Source organism: Watersipora subatra, chromosome 11, assembly GCF_963576615.1.
Source record: "Watersipora subatra chromosome 11, tzWatSuba1.1, whole genome shotgun sequence".
Classification (NCBI taxonomy): domain Eukaryota; kingdom Metazoa; phylum Bryozoa; class Gymnolaemata; order Cheilostomatida; family Watersiporidae; genus Watersipora; species Watersipora subatra.
The window spans coordinates 43,212,908-43,236,676 of NC_088718.1; the positions used below are offsets into that span (position 1 = coordinate 43,212,908).

General features: G+C 35.3%; 2 protein-coding genes across 5 annotated transcripts in view; both read right to left on the bottom strand.

The window, feature by feature from the left end:
• Window positions 1–6,244, bottom strand: part of LOC137408097 (exoglucanase A-like) — a 29,364-nt gene extending 23,120 nt beyond the window's left edge. The window contains exon 1 of the mRNA XM_068094491.1: window positions 6,118–6,244. Within this exon, the coding sequence (XP_067950592.1) occupies window positions 6,118–6,138 (21 nt within the window). The 5' untranslated portion in view covers window positions 6,139–6,244. The remainder of the gene's footprint in view (window positions 1–6,117) is intronic.
• Window positions 6,245–10,946: 4,702 nt separating this feature from the next.
• Window positions 10,947–22,150, bottom strand: LOC137408612 (uncharacterized). Of its 4 annotated transcripts, none has more exons than XM_068095199.1 (5): window positions 22,124–22,150; window positions 21,952–22,006; window positions 14,810–14,990; window positions 12,391–12,632; window positions 10,947–11,483 (listed from the first exon to the last, which is right to left on the bottom strand). In XM_068095199.1, the coding sequence occupies exons 3-5, from the start codon at window positions 14,987–14,989 to the stop codon at window positions 11,396–11,398; spliced, it is 510 nt and encodes a 169-aa protein (XP_067951300.1). In that variant the 5' UTR covers window position 14,990; window positions 21,952–22,006; window positions 22,124–22,150; the 3' UTR covers window positions 10,947–11,395. The 4 variants fall into 4 exon arrangements, with proteins under 4 accessions (XP_067951300.1, XP_067951297.1, XP_067951296.1 ...); XM_068095196.1 differs by lacking the exon at window positions 22,124–22,150 and adding an exon at window positions 20,684–20,790 and having other exon boundaries at window positions 21,952–22,109; XM_068095195.1 differs by lacking the exon at window positions 22,124–22,150 and adding an exon at window positions 20,642–20,790 and having other exon boundaries at window positions 21,952–22,109.
• Between the last annotated feature and the right edge of the window lie 1,619 nt (window positions 22,151–23,769).

Consider the following 23,769-nt stretch of genomic DNA (forward strand, 5'->3'; position numbering starts at 1 on the left):
GCTAGAAAAACAACTGTCTGTTGACTTTTAGCGGGTTTAATTGAGTTACAAGTCAAAATCCTTGTTCATAATACAATGAGAGCAGCTAGTAGTATTTCATGGCCTTTACCTACTAGCTCATTATATACGCCTCCAACAATCATTATATCTAACCTTGACATTAGAAGGGTCAACTCTCTAGTCACGACATAAAAGAACTAATGTTATTAAAGATGGGCACAAAATTTAAGTAGATTTCATCAAAAATTATCGGTATTTTTCTATTATTTGCGATTGTTTTTGATGTTTGAGGTGATCTGATTGACAGGACGTTTCACGATTAAAATACATGCAGAATGATGTCACTAGTTGTAATCATTGCTATAGTTGATATCAGCTATTGCGTTCAAGTTGCTACGCGTCTCTTCCTAACTATACGTGTCATAATCGCACAATCGCTTGATCTGAGCGTTTTGACTGCGATCGATCGAGTTTTGTCGATTTGAATCTTGAAACATCTGGGCAGTCAGATCACCTTAAACAAGAAAAACAATCGCAAATCGTTGTAAATAAACGTAAAGATGTGCGCTCCCCATCAACTTAATGTAAAATTACCACAATCATGGTCTATAAAACCAGTGAGGTTGATTAGATGAAGGAGAAAAGTTATCGATGCAAACCAATAGTATTGCAGTTACGGTAAATCCAACAAATCGAAAACTTAGTCAAGTTTTTCCTTTTTGTATGATCAAAGGGGTGAGTTTGGAAAGACCTTGGAACGAATTAGGCAATTTACAAGTGTTTTACTGTTCTTATAATGTAAAATCCCTATAAACTGAACGGATTATGTACGTTGTAGGAGTGCATATTGTATTAGGCCTTTCAGGTAGATATATCATAACTTGACTGATGCATGTTTCTTGTCGTAAACAAATGGTATTGTACTTTTTCAGCTAAAATTTGAATATTTGTTGCCCTCTAAAAGATGAAGAACGTATGGATTAACTTTGGAAGTTGAGGCTTGAGTGAACTCAATTGTTGCTATTTAAAGCGATTCTCATAGTAACTTGTTTTACCGACAGGATATCCATAGCAATAACTACAGCCTACCATCAACATAACTACCCTAGCGTCCTGGCCCCGGACAGCACCAATACATACAGGTAGATTTAAAGATCCTCATGTTAGAATGGTGATCTTTCTAATATATTAGTAAAAACAGATCTACAAGTGCAACTGGAAGCTGCTATTTTACATAGAGTGACGCCAAATAGTATATACAGCTTACTGGACTTGTGCCAACAAGCAATCTTAAAAAACTTTAATAGGCTTGAGTCACAAATAAATTAAAAGGAAACCATGCGAACGATAAAGTTATTTTCATGACAAATACAGTACACTCACCTATAACCTCATATAGCGCAAATTCAAGATGGCGTAAATAAATTTCATGAAGTTTCGGCTTGGTAGTACATAAAAATTTCCATATAGTGTTAAGTGCCAAATCGGGTAAGTTTTCAAAACGATTTAAATGATAATCTATCGCGCTGCACTTATGAGAGAAAAAACGATGTGTATACAACATTATATTACTAGATGGATGCCCGGAGTTGCACTGGTATGGAAAAAAGAAATTGTAAGCAGTAGCAGGTAATGTAGTTGCCATTGAGTAATTTGAGAGTAAGCTAGTATCCATATTGCTAAACATACTAATAAGAACCTGAGGGCAAGCTTTAGTGACGTTGCGCACAACGCAGTCATTACGCCTATTTTAACCTAGATATTGACTTGTATCCCTAAACAATCCATTGCATCTCATGTAGCCTAGTGGGTTAGCTTGTTACCATGCGAGTGGGAGGATTTGAGATCATATCTTCTGCGCTACAGATTTTAAATGTTAGATTTTGGTCGCTAGACAGACATTGAACGACGACAGATGATGACACACTTTGAGATTTATATAAATAAGAAGATGTATATACAACTTCCATGATATTGTAACTCGTCGTGATAGGTTGTAGATCGACAGAACAGAGAACAAATATCTGTGCGATCGTTCATAAATACTCAAATACTTAAAGGGGATTGATTGGTGCAGGTGTTAAGGCGTGGTCACACGAGCACCGAACCGACGTAGGATCGGTTCGGTTCAGAGGCTGGTTCGGTTCGTGGCACATGTCACACGGCCACCGAAGTAACTTCGCTTCCTAGATACCATACGTATAGAGACAGGACACGGTTTCATTAGTAGTTGTTATGTATTTGAGTTAAATATTTCTAATGTAAACAAAAAAACTTTGAGGAACAATTATAAATTATAATTACACAGCAGATTTATCAGAAGATCGTTCGGCTGCTCAAAATAAATCACTCGATACAAATATTTTGCTAACCCTTCCCATCAACATAATTATATTTTTTTATTAACATATGAATGTTTTTCTATGCTGAGTACATTACAAACAAAAACAGTCTTTATCATAGTACTGTGGTTTTACATAAATAAATCAGTCAACGATAGTTCATCAGGATGAATATGACACATTACTTATATTCTACACGAAAGAAAATCACAACCATTCCCTTACATTTATGCGAAACTTAAGTGCAACATCTTACATTTATGCAACCCAATCACAAGTCCGGGTGAACCTTGTCGTAAATTGCTTCATGTTGTTTATTTAACGAAATAAAAGTATCGTCCCATTTCTTTTTTAACTTTACTCCCACGCACGGAAGAAGAAATGTGACGCGTGCTCGCTAGAATTCGAGAATTTTAACCATTTTTTAAGAGCAAGGGTTCGGCACGAAATTTCGAGCAGTACCGAAATAGTTCGTTTCGGCCAGAAATGTCCTCAGCCGAACTTTTTAGAGCTGAAAACGACGTCGTTTTGCGTCATTTAGTTCGGTTCGGTGCCCGTGTGACCACGGCTTTACAGCGTCGATCTTACAATCTGAATGTCATGAGTTGGAGTATTGTTACAAGTTCTCTTTTATCCTAACCTTGACACCCCCTCCCCCTATATGCAGATGCACGATGAATAGGTGTTACCTTTTTTATAGTAAAAATATTTTGTGGTTTTGCTTTATTGTAGACGTATCAAATATATGTTACTAGTTTTAGAAAAAAAAGCGAATCATTGTAAAAGAACGTCGAAGATGTGCGCTCTCAATCAACTTAATGTAAAATTACTTCAATCAAGGTCTATGAAACTAGTGAGATGGATCATAAGGATAAAAACTGTAGATACAAACCAATAATACTGCAGTTGCGGTACAGCTCACAAATTAAAAAACTTCAGTCAAGTTTTGCCTTTTCGGATGGCCAAAGGGGTAAGTTTGGAAAGACCTTGGAACAGATTGGGCAATTTGCAAGTGTTTTACCGTTCTTATAACGTAAAATCCCTATAAACGGAACAGATTATGTATGTTGTAGGAGTGCCTATTGCATTAGGCATTTTAGGTAGATATATCATAACTTGACTGATGCATGTTTCTTGTCATAGCTAAGCAGTGTTGTACTTTTTCAGCTAAGAAAAATTTGGTTAATCAAACGTGACTAGAGATGTGAATGACATGTTTTTGTTGACAAAACTGCATTATATACTAAAGAGCTGTCTCGATACACCTTCTCGTTTGCATTTGATGGCTTACTCCAGCAGCTTTCCGGATGTATTATATTGCAGGGGCCGCTGAGTGGTATGCAGCCATCTGGGTCATGTAATTTTTAATATGATAAGAGCCATGGATCTAAGTTGGAAATATTGCGTCATACAGGATGTGAACACACAACATTTGGCTTCATCACCTGATGCAGTGCGTTCAACTTCAGAGATTTTAGAATTACTAGTGCACTGGCAATCCCGTGAGAGATCATATGTAATAACCGTGTGCATAATTATTCTGTAATACTGTAAGGTGGTTGAGTGGTACAAATTGTAGCATGCTCAAATTCAAAACAGAATATCTGAGTTTGACTCTCAATGTAAGACAATCTTTTTTACTTAATAACCTTCTGACGGACAGACAGATGTCTCTCTTTTTATATTAAAGGTTGTACATGTAACTATTCTGTGTTTTATTGAAACTCGAGACAGCCAGGGAACTATTACCAGTAATAACAGTAATTTTGGACCTTGGAATCATGAATACAAAAGAAGCGATAAACACTAACTAGTCCTTGCTTGTTGCTGCTGTTGTCCGATGCTTGTTTATGACAGGCTTTTTACCTACCTAACTACTAAATGAAGACAGTGATAAGAGGAGAGATTACAAAGCGCTCTCCTAACAACTTATCCAGGCTTATATTCTGACAGGCCATGGATGAGGAAGTCCAATGTGAGGGGTTGATCTAATTAGGTGGTTTATCAAACCACAGCCAGTCAGAGGAGTTAGGACTTGCCCTACTGGTATTTTGAAGCATTCAATGTCTGCGTGAAGTACAGATGTATTGTCAATTTGTCATAGATGTATTATCATAGATGTATTGTCACAGATGTAGTAGTTAAACACAACCATTATATTCCTATTATAAGGACATTGCAGTTATGTAAGCTAAGGTGTCAAATGCAAGCTCTCCACACCAGGTGTGATTTGACTGATCGATATTGCATTCAGAGGTTTAATAGGCGCACCCACTATTCAGTGATTCAACTTTACCAAACCTTTGGCACACAGGCTACTCTGACTCATAGCTTTATTAGACCAATCACTCTGTCAAGGTGATCTTCATTTGACTAAATGATAAGATACGAGCCCAGATTCGAAACTCAAGCCTCGCCTATCACCCATAAGATAAGCAATGGTGCCATCCAGAGTAGAACACTATCTCAGTGCGTTAAGTAATTTTATGCTGAGACAATATATCTGAAGTGACAGAGAGATAAGGTTTTATAATTCATTGAGAGGCTAGCTCATATCTCCGCAGAGAACACTTACAAAACTTGATCGATATTATATGTAACTGCATAAGATATATAGTATTAAAGCATAGTATAACATAATATAGTATTAAAACTAAACTTACTAAAAGTTTTAGAAGAAGTTATCAGAAAATATCAATCTTTTTTATCCTTTGCGACGGTTTTTTGTTTAATCGTTGAAGTGATTTGATTGCCGGGATGTCTGGACAATATTGAAATCGACAAAGATTGATCGCGGTTGAAACACTCAGGAGAAAAACACGTGTGAAATAATATCACTGGTTGCTATCATTACTATAGTTGATATCAGCTGTTGTGTTTAAGTTGCAGCATTACGCATCTCAATTCTGTCTGTTTCTTTGTAACTAAAGACGTCATAATCACCCTTTGGTTTGACATGATCGTTTCAAACGCAATCAAGTTTTGTCAAATTTAATCTTGGAACATCATGGCAATCAGATCACTTCAAACACCAAAAACAATTGCAAATGATAAAAAATACTGATGCTTTCTGATAAAATTTGAAATTTTGTTCAAGTTTATCTTAAACAAATGAACAGACAGACAGACTATGTCAAACCATTTGAAAGGACATGAGATTATCTACAACTCTCAGGAGAAGTCAAGGAGGTTGTCCACTCACAAAACTGTATTTCCACTCAAAATAACATAAGCCCTAAGTGCATAGTGATGAATATCTTGAAAGCATATCTTTGCTAACACTATTCTATGTGGTTTTGTTGTATAAACAACAACCAGCACATCTGAATAATTAGTCAAACAGTAAGAGCGGCTAAAGAACCCACATAAATATTCTTAGCAAAGATATGGGAAGGGTCTCGGCGACGCTTCCTAATGCGTTTGGCAACTGGCAACAAGCTAGTATATCACTCTAGTTGATGTCATAATTTTTCCGGAATCGGGAAAGCAGTGAGTAATAACTGTCTACACTTATTATGTCTGCCGTCGCGAAGTGAATAACTCATTTATAGTAAACCGTTCTGGCCACTCAAAGCAGTGGTACGAAAAACTCTCTCAACAAACATTTGTTGAAATCTTTACTACCAACAATAACTAAACACCTATAACAATCGATGCTTTCGTTCAACTGTATTAAAGTCAATGAATATTCTTAAACGTAAGTAGGAATACTGTATCTCAAATAAAAATATACAAATTGCTACAAACTGAAGTAAGTCATAAAGGCATCACTTACCCAAACACGGGTGGCAGCCATGATCCCTAGGAAAGTTTATAGAAATATCGGAACGGCTTGAGATCAGGAAAGTGTCAGAGTGTCAGCAGAAGAGTCAGAGCTAAGCTGTGAGACGCGGCGCCATCTGAAAGAGATAAAGACAGCGGTGTAAACCACTAAAGCGAGCAAAAGGGCAGATATGAAGAAGGAAGTTCACTCAGCTAACCAATTATCTGAAAAGTAAGCCACAAAATCAAGCAATCTTTATCCAATCGCCATAGTGGCTCACAGGTATAACAGTTCCTCTTAAAATGCCAAAATAAATGCAATTATCTTTCAAATGCTGTGCTTAACAAATAATGTCAGTTTTTGTCAAATCACCTTTGACGTCATCCTCATCAAAATCATACTTGGTTTACAGATCAGCTCTTGCTGTTTGGCTAACAGTTTCTATAAGACTGATAGATAAATTTTGGAATCAGAGGAAATACTAGTCAATAAAGACAAGCTTGCACAAAATTCTAGTAATTTGATCAGAAAGTATCAGTATTTTTCTATCAATAAGATTGTTTTATTATCCGAGGTGATTCGACTGCCAGGATGTCTTAATATTAAAATCGGCAAAAGTTGTTTAAAATGCTGAGCAGAAAAATATGTTCGAAATGATGTCATTAGTTGCTATTGTTGTGATATATGGGCTATTGCATTCCAGTTGCAGCATTACACGTCTCCATTATGTCTGTCTCTTCGCAACTATAGACGTGATAATCGCACTTTCGCTTTATCTGAGTGTTTCAACTATAAGCAAGTTTTTTCGATTTCACTCTTGAAACATTTTGGCAGTCAGATCACATCAAATATCAAAAACAATCACTAATAATAGAAAAACACCAAAAAAATATCGATACTTTCTGATAAGATCTACGGAGATGTTCTGTAAGTTCATCTTTAAACCATTATCAAAGAGAGAAAGAAAACTCTATTTATAAATGAACAAAGGTCAGAAGTACTGTCCAAGAATAACTGTTTTGAAGCGAGCGCTTGCCTAAGTAAGGCATAACAAAACATAGCTAAATATAATACAGATAGAATAATGACAATGGCGCTACAACTCTGATGGTAGCCAAACGCTGAGTCATAGTCACTTTGTTCATGTTCAATGAAAGACTCGGGCGTGAGTAACCTCTTTATGCACTGGAGTGTTGCATCTGACAGACACTACGGTGGCTTGAATCTGTCAGCCATGTCCTCAAAAGCAATTATCCATATACAGTTGTTGGCAGCAATTTTATACACTGGCAGAAAAAATATCCATGACTCCAAAACAAGGCAGATGTGGGATAAGGAAAAACTAACTAGAACGGAACTTGCAAAACTAACGCTATCAAAGCGGAAGTGCGGTTGAAATATTATAACAGCGGCCATATTACCGACAGCACGTGATGCACTCTGGCGTAAAACAAGTCAGATGTGGGATAAGAAAAATAACTAGATAAGAATTTGTAAACCTATGAAACGAAACAGAAGCTATCTAGGAGGAAGTACAGGAACTGAAATTCAACAGCGGCCATATTACCGGCAGCATGTGATGCGCTCTGAAGTTGACATTGTCTGACATATTAACAAACATCCTGAAGTTCAAACACCCCGCCCACCAGTAGCCTATATACCAAATAGACAGACGATAAAGTGGTGTTTCGGAGAGAGACAATAAATCAAGGGAAGATAAAATAAAAGGAAACAACTCGATCAAACACTGAATAAAGCAATACGTTCAATACAAAGATGATACAACTATGATAAACACTTTATATTGGCTCACATCGGGTTGTGACGCATTAGAACTGCACTACATCATAGTACTACATTACGCAGTAATCTTGCAATGCATTACAATTTTCTAAAACGCAGTAGACACTTACTGCTACTGCACCTGCACATCTACTTCAAATTGTTCACCGTGATCTACTACAAATTTACTTTCATGATACTTTACCTGAAACCTAGCAGCTCATGCAAACTGTAAATACACATTTTTAAAAACTTGCAATTACATGTGTTGCAATGAAATTATACTGCATGGCTGTGACATGCTTTCTACTGCCCTGCATTGCGACTACACGTACATAAATAAATCAAGCAAAAATTTACTACAATTTTAATGTATCCTACAACTGGGTGTCAGTGAGTAACTTACCAATGCAATTTCATATTATTAGTCACATACCTGGTTCCACGTTATATAATTTCTGATTAGCAAGGTGCTGTTTGGGCACTTATGTTGCGCAAGACATGTTGCGCAAGACTATAAATACCTATAAGTCTCAACCATATTCACCAGAGTTAATAGCATGTTTTTGCCTTCTCTCTACACATAATCTAAGTGACAAAGGTTCATCTCACATACAGACAACAATTTTCGATCAGTATCAAAAACAGTTATTTTCTAGAACTAAATCTTCTTCCCCCTCCCCTCAAAGGTAGTCAGTATCACCTTCCCGCAAGGCATTTATTAGTGTCAAATTTGTATTACAATGAGACCACAGAAGTGCATTTACTTTGCAAGTGACCTCGAGCTCAATACATACATCAAGCCATTAGCCACTGTCCAGCCAACAAAAATTAGGTGAATACTTGACACGTTTGATTGTGCTGAAATATGAAGAATCGGTTCTTGTCAGATGGCCACAGCACATCACAAAATTTACTTTCAAACCAACTACATGACATACTAGTCTGTTTGAAAACTGTTTGAGCAGTGACTGCAATTGTGCTAGTAATTGAAATAGTAGTGATGGTTGTGCTAGAGCAAGCCAAAAGTTAGTGGCTCATATTGCGGAGGCCTAAAAGTGAATGTCTTCTTGTTCATTTATTATAGTTTTGCCATTTATAATAACACTAGCCGAATGGTCAGTGTTGCACAGATATTAAAAAACAGCTTGTAAACAGTAGCAGGCAATGTAGGCATAACTCTTCTACAGTCTCAAAATCCCATGCAATATATTTTTAGTAAACTCAAAATATTCATTCCTAGAGAGAAACACTAGCAAATGGTACAAATGAGTACTCTCCTCAACTACCAAATATCTATCACAAGAATGGAATGCAAATCAGGTAATAAAAGGGAAGTGAATACTTGACATATGTATAGCTCTAAAAACAAAACAGCAAGTAAACACAAAACTCAAGAGGCTATCAATAGTTTAAAAGTGGCAAAAACTAACCTTATAAAACATTCCCATCACTCTATATTACGATTGAAATCAAGCTTTAAACAAAGCTAAACAAACGTGTAATGATTGATGGAATAGCGCCAAAAAACGAAACCCCAGTCTCGACAGTTGCGAAAATATTTTAGGCGATTAAAACGAACGATTACTTTAGAAATTAGCATCAAGAAATAGAGATTTACTAAGTTTACATTACAAATTATATTGGTGTAAATGACAAAAAAACTCATGCAAACAATAACGTTCAAAACCGTATCAACACATTGCGCGCAGGCAGTCGTGACAAAGGCAATGTTTCAAATCCCAAAATGTATAAGCCTAAAACAAAGACTAGCGGGACTAGTCTTAAAAAAATTACCGTGTCGAATAATAAAAAAATAACAGGCAATCTCTTTACTGTAGAGCAAAATACTAACTTTCAAATTTGTACTATAAATGTGCTATCGGTAGCCCTAGTTTTTAATCATTAATACTCTATCTAGTAATACTAGCAGAGTATATATAGTAATAGTGAGCTATTAAAAAAAAATCCTAAAAAAACTTATGCAGATAACGACAACAGCTACGTACATCTAAAGTACTATTACACATAACGCACCTGCTTTACAGCCGTGTTGAAACGAATGCTTCATGCAAGATCTAGTCTTGGGACAGGAGACACACCTTTGGTTACTTCTATAGCGTGTCAAGGTCGATCGCTTTTCGTTTCCTTTTTGCGAATGTCAAGGGCGTTGCTGATTTATTGAGAGCGCAACTCTTAAGATATAGTAGAACTCGCTCGACCCTTAATCGTGCAAAAATCAATTACATGTATAGATAGGTTTACTAAGCTATTATTTTGTTTACTGTTGTAACTAGTAAGGCGTTTTTAAAATTACATATTTATTTATAGATTAATGAGATTTATAGAATAATGAATTATTACTGTAAAAGTATTGATGTATATGACAAAAAAGATGCAGAATGTGAAACTTGTCAATACATTAGTCTTAAAAGATAAGATGGGCAATCATTTTGTGACTGTTTTGAAGCAGCTATGAAAGCATGCAATATTAAATTCAATTATACCAGCTTAAGACTTAGCTTGTGCAACTACTGCTTTTTATTGGAGAGTGAATGTAGCTATAATATTGACAGTTCTAGGATAACCATGCCATAAACTTAGTACATGGTCCATCTACCTTGTAGCATTTGAAAGGTCTCATGTATCCATGACAGAATAGCTAATAAATATATCAACTTTGAAACTCATTCTCAAAACGCTAAGCTGTTAGGCTATGTACATTACCTACCGATAGTACATTATTCAACATAAAATCGTCTCAAGTAATATATTATTTGCAACAGCTTGTCTTTGTGCTTGTGAATTTTGTGACAAAGCAGGTAAAGCTTTGTTTAAAGTTCAACCTGTTTATATGTACATTAGGGAGCAATAAAATAGTTTAGTCTGTTTAAAACAGCTTCGCTCACAGCAAGTGCGCTGTGGTCCCAGCACTTTCCATAGCTAATAGCCTGTTCCTGACTGGTGATAACGCCTTCACCATTTTAGCCATTGTTGTTAACAACAAATTTATTATATCCAAGCAAGCGGAACTCTTACTGTAATTATAGTGCTTGTGTCAATAAATTTTATTAAATACCAAGTGTACCCACAAGCAAAAATAATATAACATATGCAACAATCTATGAGAAAAGATGCAATGGAAAGAAAAATAGCTCCCAGGCAAAAGGAGAACATCAGAGTATAAGTTGTGAGCTGGATTTTAATGTTGACCAGATGATGTACAACTAATAATGTACATAAGGTAAAGAATTGTTTCTAAAGTTAATCGTATCTGGGTGGTATTTGAAATCTCTTTGGAGTTGCTTTATTATGTCCATATAGTAGAGCAACTTCAAGAAACTTTTCTTAAACGCTGGCTCCGTGAGCTAAATATAAAATATGTTAGTTTTATCCTTCTCAATAAAGAGAAATTTGAACAGTCAAGTTATCTACATGATGTTGTTTGGTGCACCTCAACCAATCAGTATGCTGTCGTTGTGTTGGTGCAGCGACAGCGCACTGATTGTTAATTGGTTTCTCTGGTGAACCTATTATCCTCCATTTTGTCGTCATCGGTTGGCTTAGCGGTTGCAAACTTGATTCTGCTGTTTCTTCTAAAACAAACAAATCACAAATCATAAAACAAAGTTTTTTCCTTAGTGAGTGTGAAAGACATAAAATAATAAAAGAAGTGAGTCTTGTTGATAATGATGATATTTGAATTGATACTTCAATTCAATGTTTCAAGATTTTTCATGTTTTTTGTCCTCGTTTTTTACATGACAGTTACAGATTCTCAACTCATTTCAACTTACGTGATATAAACAAATTGCATACAATCACTAACAATTATTTTGAAAATAGCATTGCCAGCTGCTTTAACAATCTTCCACCTAATATCCGTTCTCTTAGCAGAGAAAGGCATTTTAAGCACTATTTGTCAGACTATTTATTCAATTTTCATGGCTAATTGTTGCTTTTTTCCTCTTTTTTGTTTTACTATTGTTTATGGCCTAATTTGAAAAAAAGTTTCTATTTGCGAAATTAAATTATTGCCAATAAAGTACTGTATATATGATATGATGTTATCGTTGACATTGTTCTGAAAAATGCGAGCACCAAAAGCAAAGAATAGAAATTTCTAAATTGTGTAAATCGCAACATTCAATAAATTTCAAACCTGACATATTTATAAGTTATTATGTAATGGAGTCATGAAACCTTTAACATTCTACTTTGTAGTATAACCGCATAATAATATATTATATTGCATATATTATATTGCATATAATTTATATTGCACGATTATTATAGCTACGTTCACTCTGCAAGAAATAGCAGTAGCCGCAAATTTAGTTTTTAAGCTTATAATTCAGCTTATCATAGCGGCCTCAAAAGCGTCACAAAATGATTGACTATTCCACTTTTTAGGATCAAAGTGCAGACAACTAGACATGATCATGAAAAAAAGAATTCTAAATATAATAAATGTTTTAATTTATGTCAATAAACAACACTTACCTCTTTTTAAATTTTGTTTTTGTTTGCAAGATTGATCTTTGGTTTGAAAATCTCCTCACAATTTCTTCCGAGTTTTTTGCTGATGGTTTCTCCGGTGTCTGTACAGGTTCCTGAACAGATTTCGCCTTTCTTAGTTGAGTACATGTATTTTGTGGAGGACGGTTTATGACAGTTAATGATTTATGGCATTGTTTCTGAGCCTCGGCTCGTGCTGATGTTTGCCTGGCCGGTCTACACATCGACTGTAATTAAATAATGAAAATTATAATAATATAAAAGAATATAGACTAGTACTCTGGCATTGCAGTGCGTCATGAGAGATTGTCAGGCGTAACAACGAATTGCGGAATTGTGAGTCATGAAATGTGGGAAGGTGGTTGATTGAAGCAGGTGGTAGAGTGTTGTCTGACAAGCCAAAAGTTGTGGGTTTGAAACCCGGTGAAAGCAATATTTTTTGCAATCTTCAAGTGTGTGTGTGTATTTATTTTCATCAACAGAAACAATACAGAAAAATAAACTGCATATTAGTAAATATATCAGGTTAATAAGTGTGACTCTTATTATAATAAAACTAGTATGCTGGCAGTCCCCTGCGCTGCAAAAGATTACCAGGTGTAATAAGCATGTGCACAATTATTCTACGACACAGCAAAGTATGTGTAGTGTAGATTGTAGAGTCGATGGTTGCGCATCTGACTGCTATACCAGGCTTTGATTCTTGTGCAATGCGGTTTTTTCTAATGTTCTTACGCCTGCTTTAGATGGACATACCGATGAACGGCTGGACACGGTTCTAACAATAATAAAGATTATACTTTGGGTTTTGTTAGCAGCTTCAGAATAGGTAATATCTAGCTTTCACTGATGTCTCAGAAAGCACTGGCCATTAGCAGACTTGAAGATTTGCTGCATTTTATTACATACAGCAGAGACCCGTACAACGTGCAAAATCTGCTCTGGCAACCTTTGCGCTGTAGAATTTTACATTGTACGAGCAATAAAACACATGTAAATAGCCTAATCGGTTTAAAAAATTTTAAACCTCATTTTTTTCGCCTTTCAAAATTAAAAAACCAAACTCAACTTTTTAATTTTACTGTACAGTAACTGCGATATTATAGATTTGTATCGACAACTTTTCTTTTTTGTCATATCACCCGCGCTTGATTTAGGGTTCATAATCATGGTAATTTTAAGTCACACTAAGAGCACACACCTTCAATATCAATTAAAATAAATTTTTTCACTTCATTTTTTCCGCAGCGAGGTCTTTGCTAAATAAAATAAAATAATTCTGTATGCTTGAAAGCGTTGAAAAAAAGATATATAGTATATATACGATACGTATTTTTAAGGCTAACTATTGGATTCAATTGAAATTTGAGATCTTGCAGCAATTTAACGCTTCTATTATATGAAGTTTTCTATTTCTTACGTTATGTAAAGCAAAAACTTTACATAAGTCTTTTGCATTCAGTAAATTTCCGTAAAAGGAAATTGCGCAAATGGGGCGTTCGCTGTACTTACCTGCTTGGAAACTGATTAAGGTAATGTTAAAGGGTGCTTTTTAATTCGCTATTATACCTCAGAGAGATATGCATGTTAAAATACCTACAAGCATTTATCATCGGTCGGAGTACGCGGTAAGCCTTTGTTCAGTCCTGAGCGCATCCACAAACCAGTAATTCTTTTTATACATAGCGTTCCAAGACGTACGGACGGCATGGATATTAATATTCTCAATTGAGGATGTCAGTCAAACGAATCATGAAAACATTTCTAGCATTCACTGAAGTTGTTTGCTGTACAGGATGTGATCAGCTTGTATAGTGTGCAAGCACACTGTTTATGAAGATCTCAGACCCTAGCTTTGTAACACGCTTGGTAATACATGCGCTTATCCATAGTCAATGACATCTATCTGACCCTCTCATCATATATCTGTATGTATCCCAATCAGTCAACAATTTTAATACTAAATGTAACACATCTACCCCAACCCCTGCCCAACATCATCTCCTGCTCTACCTTATTCCCTGAACTTCCCCCTACCCCATCCTCTGGCCTACCCTGGCATACCTTTTGCTTATCCCAAGTCTCCCCTATTCTCTACCCTTCTGCATGAAGAATCGGAACACAACACAACTTGGCACCTCAAGAAAACAATCAATTTGTTTGCAAAAAACATTTGAATGCGAGTTCTGATGGCCCGACACATCTAGCAAATTCATTGTTCCTCTTTTTAGCCCACTTATTAAGTTAAGAACTATTTTCGAGCAGATCCAATTATAGTTGGGGCATCAGACTACATGCTCTGAGGCTATCAAGAAAAAGGCATATCTATGAAATACATGTAATTGTAGTAAACATCAAATAATCATTTTGATGTTTACTGCTTCATTAGTAAGTAGATAAGTACCTGGATTTTATGAAGGGTTGATGTACTTCGGGATAGTCTGACCGTTAAGACTGCATCCAGCTCATTTTCCGTGAGAGCTCGTCTCCTCCCTTGCTGCTGTACTTTCTTTAAGATTATCTGATCTTTGTTTAGATGTGATAAGTCAGCAGGTTTGGTAACTTTCATCATTCCCTCAGCCATTCTAAATCAGACAGTTCTTAAAATATCGCATCTGAGTCTCCCAAAAATGGTTATCGCGACTTTTACGCACCGACTTTAGTTAGAAAACATCGTGAGATGCAGTCACTATATTTTCATGCAGATATGGAGTTGTGTGCACATTGAGTTGTCGTGTGATTAGTGTATGAATGTACATTTGCTTGACAGAGATTAACAAGGGCGATTTATAAATGATAAGGATTTCTGATGCATTCAGAACTACTCAAGTATACATAAGAATGACTGAAGCATGGACAATGTTTAAAATGGAATAGCTAACATGGCATTTTTTGTGTATCATTCGCATGTGCCGTTTTCATCTTTCACAAACATGAAACAGTCGATATAAATTTGTGAGTAGCAAAACTCTCTGGGCTTGCAAATTTTTGTTGTTTCCATTTTGTGGATAGTGACAACTCACACATTAACCGAGCTGTGGAAACATAGTGATTCGCGTGTAAAGCTGCCAGCTCAATGGCTGACACAGATACAGCAGTTCAACTGAGTAGAAAGGTCCTCAAGCTATCAGACGCACACATTTGACAGCCAATCACAATTTTCTTTCACCGAGCATACACTCCACATGCCTCTCAAGCATTTTTGAAATAGTGAGAGAACTCAACGAGAAACTTGATTGGCAGGAGTTTGCAAAGCGATAGAGTTGGCTACCGACCATGTTGGACAAATAACTGCGGTATCTTTTGGCGCAGAAGCAACTTAAAGATGGACTTACACAAAATTTTAGTAGATTTTATCTGAAAGTATCAATATTTTTTATCATTTGCAATTGTTTCTGATATTTAAGATGATCTGACTGCCAGGATGTTTTAAGATTAAAATCGACAAACCTTGATTGCAGTTAAAGTGCTTAGCAGAGAAGAGCGTGCTGAAATGAATTCACTTGTTGCGCTGCTTTCTGTTTCTCGTGTTATTGATATCGGCTATTGTGTTGAAGTTGCAGCGTTACACCTCTCTATCATTTTGTGTGATATAAGTGTTTTAACCGTGATCACATTTTTTCAAATTTAATCTTGAAACATCCTGGCAGTTAGATAATCTGAAACGTCATAAAAATACCAATGCTTTCTAATAAAATCTATTGAAATTTTGTGTAATTGTTTTTAAGACCAGATGCCTTTCTTGACATCTTTGCAATGAGGACTGAATTACTGGTCTCTTGGCAGTAATTTGGCAGTCCAAAGTTCAAAAGGTTATTATTACCAGAGACAATCAGTCACAGAGTAAGACCTCCATTTGTGAAATCGAGAACGTCTGTCTCTAGCATCCCATTTATCCTGCAGTGCAAGGATGGAGACATTTCTACTCTTCTGTGTTTTTAAGCTCAGGTCATGCCACCATAGCGACAGCGAAAATCTATCAGCTACAGAAAGTAGATATGTCATTATATCGAAGGTCCATAGCCAGACTGAGTTGCCGCAGTAGTCCAATGCTTTACGATTCACTTAGTAGCCTACTTCTGTACGGTAAATAATTATTCATGTACGTATAACACATGTGCTCATTGTTGATTGCCAAGGTCAACAATGAGTCTAGATTGATTGTTTCTTATGATTGATGATGAGTACAATCAGACGCAGCTGCTCCCGACTTTCATGTTGATGAGAAATGAATATATGCAGCTGTAAAATTTACTTACATGCTAAATTGCTATTGCAAGATAAATACGTCAGCTGAGATTGAACTGTTTAATATCTCATTTATACAGCGGATGCTCTTAGAATGTAAATAATCACTTCCAAGAACATTTACGTTATAGGGATTTTATATGAACAGTAAAATAAATGTAAATTGCCTAATCTGTTCTAAAACTTGCCTAAACTCACACCAGGGACCTCAAAAAACTAGTCTTAATTTTTTAATATGATGATTGTACAGTACTGTGATATTATTGGTTTGTATTGACAACTTTTCTCTATTTCTTATCACTTTCACTCGATTGAAGGTCCCTGATTACAGTAAATTCTATTAAGTACTTAGTTTATTAGTAAATTTGCATTAAGAGAAACTCAAACCAACCACATCAATTTTTTCCTGTTTTTTCCACAGTCAAGGCTGTGCTGCAAAAAAACAGTAAAATATTGTCTATGTCTAAAATCAAGTACAAAAATAAACCTTCACTATAATAGTAGTGTCCGTCCAGCCTTCTATTGGTTGCCATAGTTAGAGGATAAAACATTATGTAGAATTTACGTTATAGGAATGTCTAATGTATTCATATCAGGAAAATGCCTTTATAATTTGAGACATAACACTTTATGAACAAATATTTTTTTTCTGAAATAAAAAAACAACTGTAATGTACTATTATCCTTAGACGTTTGAGGTAAAATCTATCAGGTAGAGAAACTGTTGTAGTGGACCAAAACCATTGTTTTAAAGATTCTAGCAACACAATAAATGAAACATTTATATTAACTATTGCTGGTGTAAAGTGTTAACCCAGTAAAGCTGCAAAATTAAACTGTGGCCAACCTAAGAATAAGAAAACCATGACATTTTTCTGATGTAATAAAAATAACTCCAACTTGTCTTTATGCTTAAATCTAACTTCTACAATAAGACTCTCTGAGTTTTTTGATAGATATATGTTGTTACTTAGAGATATATGTTGTTATTTAGAAAATTAGAGAATTTTATGACAAAAATCTCTAACTATATGTTTAAAATTTTAGCACAGATTCGAGTAAATATCCTGGTTGTTCTTAAAGGTTGACTTGTAACAAAATTCACATTACAGTTATTTGGTATCAAAAGATTCACCACATGTCTTACTCTGTTGTGTTGTAGGTGCCAAATACGTAGAAATGTGATTACAAGCTCTTAAAAGCTCAAAAACGAAAAGCCGCCGTAGATTGGAATCTCTTTATTTCTCTGACATAGCCATGAAATTTGGTTATCATCTTGTCACGTGATGTTCTCCCGTGAATTGAAAGGGCAATAAAAAGCTCAATATAAAACTTATCGAAAGGGCAATAAAAAGCTCAATATAAAACTTATCGTAGCACTAGTTTATGACAAACACTTTGGGTTTTACCGAAAACCCCCCTATCAAATGTAGTTGCTCACTACTTTACAGTTTTGTTTCGGTTTGGTCTAATCGACAAGTCGTAATCTGATCATGTGACCCAATACTTCGCAAATAATTTCTGCAGCACTTTTCGATTATCACAAATGACCAACAGTCTCGTCATGATTATCAAACAATGATATGTACTCCTTCAAGCTAAGGCTAAAAAATTAAACGAATTTTTACGGTAAGTTATAAGATATCACTGCTAAAAGTGACAGCATTAAAATGACGATAAAATAGACGCGTAAGAACAATAGACATGGTTTTATTGAATGCGTGAAGTATATTTGTGAAATATTTCGATGAATAAGGTTGCATGAATGTATAAACAGAAACCATCTTGTAACAACTACGTCCCATTTGAGCCATTTTGGAAAGAGAATCCAAACTACGGCGGTCTTGTGTGGCTGCAATTAACTGTTCGGTTTTGAGTTTTTAAGAGCTTGTTATCATATTTCTACATATTTTGCACTTTCAACACAACAGAGTAAAACATGGTGAATATTTTCATATCAAATAACTGTAATGTGCATTTTGTTGCAAGTCAACCTTTAAGCCAAGATAGCCTTAGATATGTCTTTTGACACTTACATGTAATATATATATATTTATTTTATTCATATATTAAAAAAATTTCACATTAAATGCAGACTTTAATCCTGTTCACTCATTAAAATCAATTTTTACTGATTTTATTTCCAAAAAAAATTAGTTCAACACTACCAGAATTAGCCAATGAGACTAAAGAGATTTCCAATTGCTCAATACAGGCACATAATGCTGGGAGGAGTGCGGGTGTTATTCTAATCATGCTGGTTGTATCAGTGCCAGTGATAACGCCTGTGAAATGAATTAGCTGTAAAATCAATCATTTGACAGCGGCTCATTTGTTTGTTCAAATGTAGGATAAAAAGATAAGATGTGAGAGAGCTAGGACAGCTGAAATACGATGACGTTTTTGAGACTGAACTATCAAAGAGCTAAAACAATTACGCACATTGTCACTAAATCTACAGATATGCTGTATATCTCCTCAGAGAGCCAGCGGTAGGCAGTGAGCAATCAGCATATATGCGTATGTAAATAGAAATAGTGAACACTGCAGGAATTTGAAGAAGAGTGCTAGAAATTACAAAACGGCAATGCAGTTGGCAGCATTTATTTGAGCTCTCTGGCCGAGTCATTTTCAAATTTTTCTCAGACTTTTCTAATTGGTTTCTCTCTCATGAAGCTTTGGGTGAAATTTTTTAGTGTATACTGGGTCTTTGTTGGCTTGTTAATGATTTCAATGACTCGTTTAAGATAAAACCATCTTTATAGCTGTTGTAGTATATAGCAGGTCATAATTTTCATTTGAAACCTTTAGAGCTGTTGTAGTATATAGCAGGTCATAATTTTCATTTGAAACCCATTGAACTAAGAACTGGGTATAGAACCAATCTGTGACTCACTAAATTGAACTATTTCTTGTGTATCATTTACTTACATGTACATACTTAATTTGTTCAAACTAGCCATAGTGAGTTATTCAGCCATTCTGCCCAGATTAATGTGCTAAAGTTTCAATCGCTTTTACCAGGCCTAGTCTATAAGACTTCAGCGTAACGCACACTAACTATAGGATGGTAATATTAACTACAAGGCTCTCTAGTATTTGACACTTTTTTTCTAGACCACAATGCAATGCAATGAGCCATGGATGGGATTGTTCACTGGAGTTTGTTTGTCTCTGCAAACTACAAAAGCACCTTTGCATCCATGTGTGCCATCTTTGCCGAAAGTGTGGCCTACCGCCATCAGACTCTCTCTTTAGAGAACAGGGTTGAAACATTCGATTAAGTGACTGACTTTTTTTTTAATTTTTCCTGCCTCCTCTCTAAGTACAACTAACACCTATTTAAGTACAACTGACACCTCTCCATGTAGGTATAGCTGACACCTCCCTAAATCTAACTGACACTTCTCTATGTACTACTGACACCTCCCTATGTACAGCTAACACCTATATTCAAGTACAACTGACACCTCTCCCTGTATAGCTGACACCTCCCTAAATCTAACTGACACTTATCTATGTACTACTGACACCTCCCTATGTACAGCTGACACCTCCCTAAGTACAACTGACACCTCCCTATGTACGGCTGATACCTATTTAAGTACAACTGACTCCTCTCTATATGTACAGCTGACATGGTACAGTTAACACTGTTCTTATGGCATCCTTGGCGACATACTTCTTTCCACTGCCAATTTCTTCCATCATTATTCTGTTCAATCCTTTAACCTCACTCAAAGCCATATGCACTCATCATATGATTGCATGGTTTAGTTCATTTAAGCTTACAAACATAATTTTTTGACTGTCAAACAATGTTTTCTGTTTAACAATAACATATAATGACAGGAAATATGTTACAACTTAAACTACTGTTACATAAATTAAATTTAAAAAACTTGCATCAATTTGCACTAACCTAAGAGAAGTGGTTAAATAAACTAAAAAACTTAGAATTGATTTCTTTATAGCAATTAACACGCACCTTTCTGGTGCAACCTTTTTATTCCTTTTTGAGACTCCGTACTTCCGCCAGATCTGTTTGACAGAAAGCCGACCAGGTATTCTAACTTTCTTTGCCTGCTGATAATCTTGACTATCCCTGGAGCTGTCTGATTCCCTTTTTGGAACTACCTACATATATACCTTGTACATGAATACACCTACATATACGTTGTACCTACGTACAACGTATATGTATTTATATACATGTATATATACTAGGTAAATGCCCGGCGGGGCTGGGTAATACAAGTCTTTGGACAGAAAACTTATTTTCACCTAACATATGCAGCCTTGACCATTTTAACTTTTAAACTTCATATCATGGAAAAAGTGTTTTTGTGCAGTTCAAATGAATCAAGAGAAAAATGAAAGCAACTGTAAAGGTGGTGAAAGTTTTTCAAACAAATGCGACTTTTAAATTTTATATCATGAAATAAGTGTTTGTTGAAATAAATTAAGAAGGAAAATAAAACTGTAAAAGTGTTTAAATGTAAATGTGAAGCCATTAGCAAGTAAAGGCTAAATATAGTCTGTTTTGCTACGATTGATAAGAAAACAATGTTAACCTTAGTAACTATAGTTACCTTCCGTGCATTTTGTGGCTATGATCGGCAAAATAATTTAACATTACAATGTACTACATGCAGAAATCTTACATTGAATAAATGCTGAATCTAACCTATATGAATTTAGCTTACTGAAAACATACTTTAAGGAAGTTTTAGTATGTATTTTAGGGAAATTTTAACTAAAATTTCATAATGATGGACTGAGATATAATCGCCAAATTTTAATTTTGAGAAAATACTTTGTTCTCATCGTATTGCGGAAAACAAATTAGCCCTAGTATGGCAAGGACAAAACAGCATCATGTTTCATAGAGTTAATAGAGTTCAGAGAATTTGAATTACTATGTCATTTAGTGTGTGCAATTGAGAGTGTATATAGTTTAAAGTTCTGAGTTCAAATCTAAGTAACATTTTGTATATACGGTATGTAGAATATATATAATAAAGTTACTTATATATATACTGTACTTACGATAGAGCGAAAGGCATTTGGCTATATTAGTAGTCCTCGTGTGTCGCTCGAGCAGAAAACCATGTAATAAACCTTTACCCGTACATCCTCAGGATTAGTGGTGAATGTCTATTACTAAACACCAACTTAAAGTACCTGCAGTATCTACTAATTTACTCTGCTGTGGCTACTTTTGTGGCCTTTGACTGCAACTCGCCAAATTCAAATGATTCATTGATTTCACTTGCCAGTATGTCTAGAGTGTCTTACCTTTATTTCAAAGTCTTCTTTCTTTGCCACATCCAAAGCAGTTCTTATTCTGTCTCTATCGAGAGCAGTATGCTTTTCAAAGTTGAGAAGCCAGTTGTCACCGAGAAAGCAATCAAAGGGAGAGTCAAACCTACAGCATTCCACAGCCTAGAATAACTTGTCAAGTACTAACCTATCCCCGTCGCCGAGCCCTTGTCGTGACGTTACTAATTATCTGACTGTTGAGACAGATAAGTTATACACATGCAACAAGCTATAAACACAAGGGTAAACGTAATGCTGATAAGAAAAGAATGAACACTAGTTAGAATGCTTATTCAGATGCATTGTGGGTAAATTGAATGAGTGTGTCAAAAGGATTTAGAGACGATAAAATAAGTCCAAACAGGTTTTAAGCTAGAGTGCCGGAACGGAAGATATGACTTCCTAAAGGGACAGTGTGAGGTGACTGATAGAGTCAATGCTTATATCTACCCATTGTGAGCTATACAATTCTGTTAAAGATTTTGCTGAAAGTTTGTTGACCAGCGGAAACTGAAGTCAATTAAATATCTTAACTCACTTTTGGAGCAGTGATGAAAAATATCAGATATGATCTTTTCGATCAACCACGATTAAACATGATCAGACATGATCCGACATTATCAGACATGACCAGACATGATTCGATATGATCAGACATGACCAGACATGATCAGACATGGTTCTATATGATCAGACATGACCAGACATGACCAGACATGACCAGACATGATCAGACATGATCAGACATGATTCGATATGATCGGACATCATCAGAAATAATCAGATACCGGTATGCTAAAACGCTATATTTTGAATCATTAACAAGTAATGTATACATTTTTGGTTTTAAAATCGAAAATTCTACAAAAGATGCTCAAACAGAGCATTTGAACTAATATCAAATTTAATAGCGAACAGATGTAAAATTTGAAGAAAGTTGTAGAACTCAGTTTAAATTTGCTATTAGTCCTTTAACTACTAGGGTTAAAACATTATTGAATCTTAGCTGAAGAGGATTAAAATGTGTTTTGGAAGTTTTGCACATAAAAGTGAACAGAAGTGAAGAAGCTGTAAAGAAGTAAAAAATTTGAAAATATTGGAAACCGCATAAGGTAAGTTAGTGTAGGCTTAGCCTAGTGTAAGTTGTAGTAAATTATTCTGCACATAAGTAAGTTATCTTTATCACCATCTTTATGTTAAACTCTAAGTGTCACCAATCTACACTGATATTTTTGTGTTTAACAAAATATATTAACTATGGTTACCTCTTTTCTATTCTATTATATTACTTTCTTTTTCTATTTCCTTATAAATTTAGTTTTTACATTATTCCTATACAATATATTTGTTTGGTTAGCTACTTCCAATATTTGTTACAAACTATTACAAACTCTTTAGCTGTGACAAATTGACTAGTAATTTACTCTTCTGAGAATATTTGCTCAGATGTATGGCAAGCATAAAATAAAACCATATGAAGAGGTTGAAGAGTATAACTAATTACAAATATCTATATTATTAGCCATTGAACATCTGTCTGTTCAACTGTCTGTCCAAGTTTCCTTACACAAAACAATCTTTATTCTCATTCAATCAACACTATTATTCTGAGGCTTGGCATGAAGCCGACCAGCTCAGTTGGTAAGAGCGGCTCTATTGTCTAATAAAATGTATTTCGTGAGCTAAAGTTCCAGATTGATCAACATTTTAGACATCTCATTAATTTTATGTGCAACATTTTAAAATTGCTTGCAAGTTGGTACATTTAAAATGATTGCTATTATAGCACAAAAC